General features: G+C 32.3%; 1 protein-coding gene across 1 annotated transcript in view; it reads right to left on the reverse strand.

Annotated features, from left to right (window-relative positions):
* Positions 1 to 2,545, reverse strand: part of ACBD5 (acyl-CoA binding domain containing 5) — a 48,662-nt gene that overhangs the window by 22,802 nt on the left and 23,315 nt on the right. Inside the window, exon 7 of the mRNA XM_012654854.1 lies at positions 1,679 to 1,783. Within this exon, the coding sequence (XP_012510308.1) occupies positions 1,679 to 1,783 (105 nt within the window). The remainder of the gene's footprint in view (positions 1 to 1,678; positions 1,784 to 2,545) is intronic.

A 2,545-nucleotide genomic window follows, 5' to 3' on the forward strand; every position in this document is an offset into this window, starting at 1 on the left:
CATCAAACACTTCTAATTCCATTTCTGTTTTTTTAATGAGATTTAAGTCAGTATCTATTATTTCTTATAGATATACTTTCACATATGTACAATTTCTCAGGAGCATTTTTTGATAAGCAAAAGAGGAAATAATCTAAATGTCCATCAGAATGGTTCAGGCTGAATTTACAGTGCAGTCCACAATCCTTATTTACAACCCTTGGACCCAGATCTGTTTTGAAATCTCAAGTTTTCTAATTTTACGAAGGTCATATGGTACATATGCCATTTGGTATATTATGTAACATCTCCAATAGAGCCTAAGGCAACTCTCACTAAAAAAAGAAAATAAAACTTTTGCAGCAAAATATATGAATAGTTACACTAAATAGGATAAAGATTCAAAATAGCCTCATGTCATTTCAGGTCAGTTTTGTTCCTCAATTAGCTCATCAGACAGGTTTTGCTGCCAAATGAGTTATCAAAAAATGCTGGTTTTCAAAGCGTTTGGGATGTTTAAGTTATAGCTAAGTAACTGCGGACCTGTGCCTTTTATTACCATTATTGATTCTTCTTTGTTTTGTAATATGTTGTTTAAATAAATGCCTCTGGCCAGCAGATGAGACACTGCAAAAGCAGGTCCAGTGTATTCCCCTCTGTATCCTAAAAACATGCTTGACAAAGAGAAAACATTTAATTTTTTTTTCTGAATTGAGTAAATGTGAACTATAAGAACTATCTGTTAATCTTTGACTCCTCTAACAGAGTCATGCCCTGTAAGCAGTCACTATCAGCTGCACATGGTTTATAACCATGACACGCACAAACTACAAGGCCATATTACAATATTACAGTACAGGAAGATTACTGTTCTAAAACGCTGCAATTTCTGTCAATTATTAAAAGATGCCTTGTAAATAGGGATGCTGGAGAAAAAGAAAAAAAAAGGATGCCAGGCTGATTTTTATTTAAAGTGCATACAATTTTCATTTAAATTTACTCTTGTGCTGTCGTTTCACTCTGCTTTCTAAAACAATTTAAGGAACAAATGTTTACAGTTAGTACCAGCAAAGTTTGCATTTTATTCAACTCCTACTAGGATGCGAAACATAACTGTTTTAATCCTTCATTGAGAACATGAATACAATACCCTAAAAAATAAAAACCAAGCTGATGTCTTGTTTTAGCTTGCTAGATTATAGTTAAACCATACCGTAAACATATCTATTTTAAAAGTAGCTAGAAAATCATTTAATCCATGGTAATATTAATATAATTCCTAAAGCAAAATAGAAAATATAATCTATCAAAATTAAACCATGAATTCTATTATAACTTTGTATATACTAAGTGAATCACCTGTCATGTTTTATTAATAATATTGTACACTTAATGGTTAAAATTTATCGGGTTTATAGTATTTTGGAACTTCATACAATGTGTTTGCCTAGAATGAACACTCCTGGATGACAAGATTATAAATTCTATAAATTTGTGTAGAATTCTTCTGATATGTAAATTTTGGACAAAATTTTTACATGTTTTTCATTATTCCTACCTTCTAAATATTTAGAGATTTTCTCCAGTCGGACTAGCATGTGAAAGTAAAAGAAAACATTAGACATATAAATATTAATGCATGCATAATGTATCAGCTGCTGAATTGAAAAATAGGTAAAACAGTCCAACCTGAGGTTACATCAGGACTCCGGCCAGTCTTTTTGTCCTCTACAATTTCATAAAATGGGCCGATGACATGCAGCAGTTCTTCAACTTTCTCGGTCATCGGCATAGTCTCAAGAATCTGTGATCAAAAGCAACAAATATTGAGAAATCACAAACTTAATTTGATCTACGCTAGTATCAAATAATCTACTATTTCCAATTTATTGAGAATTTTGAGATTTGAGGGGCATTAACAGACTCCCTGAAGCATCTACATTAATTACATACTATTGTATATACACTCCTACAGAAGTTTCAAATATAGCTAAAGACCCAAACTGGTTTTAGTGATGGTAATTTAATTTTATTGCTCATAGTAAACTATGTAACAGATAGGAGTGAAAGAATGCTTTAATCACAAAATTTGTGATTTGTAATATATTTGGTAGTATATTTGCAATATATTTGTAATTTGTAATATATATGGATTATAATAATTCTGAGAATTAGATTCAAACCGAAAACTAAAATCATAGGGTAATGTTTACTTTGATGTGACCAAAGTCACAGCTTATAATAAATGGCAAAGAAATAATTCAAACATAAGTCAGCAGCCTTTACACTACCCCACACTGCCATAATACAAAGACTTGACTTAGCAGAATCCGGTAAGCCAACCACATAACCCATCCTGACCCCCAGTCAACACCTCCTTTGATCCTCTTCTTGTAGTTATCTCTCAATTAAAGTTTACAAAAAATCTCTTTCTTGAATTTGTCCTTAAGTAAAGCTACTCGATTCAGTACTTGAGTTTTTCATGCTCCATAAGATAAGGAAATGAATTGTGGACTCAAAAATGTCAGAACTAAGGCCGGGCACGGTGGCTCACGCCTGTAATCCT

This window comes from Propithecus coquereli, unplaced genomic scaffold, assembly GCF_000956105.1.
Source record: "Propithecus coquereli isolate 6110/MARCELLA unplaced genomic scaffold, Pcoq_1.0 Scaffold45, whole genome shotgun sequence".
Taxonomy (NCBI): Eukaryota; Metazoa; Chordata; class Mammalia; order Primates; family Indriidae; genus Propithecus; species Propithecus coquereli.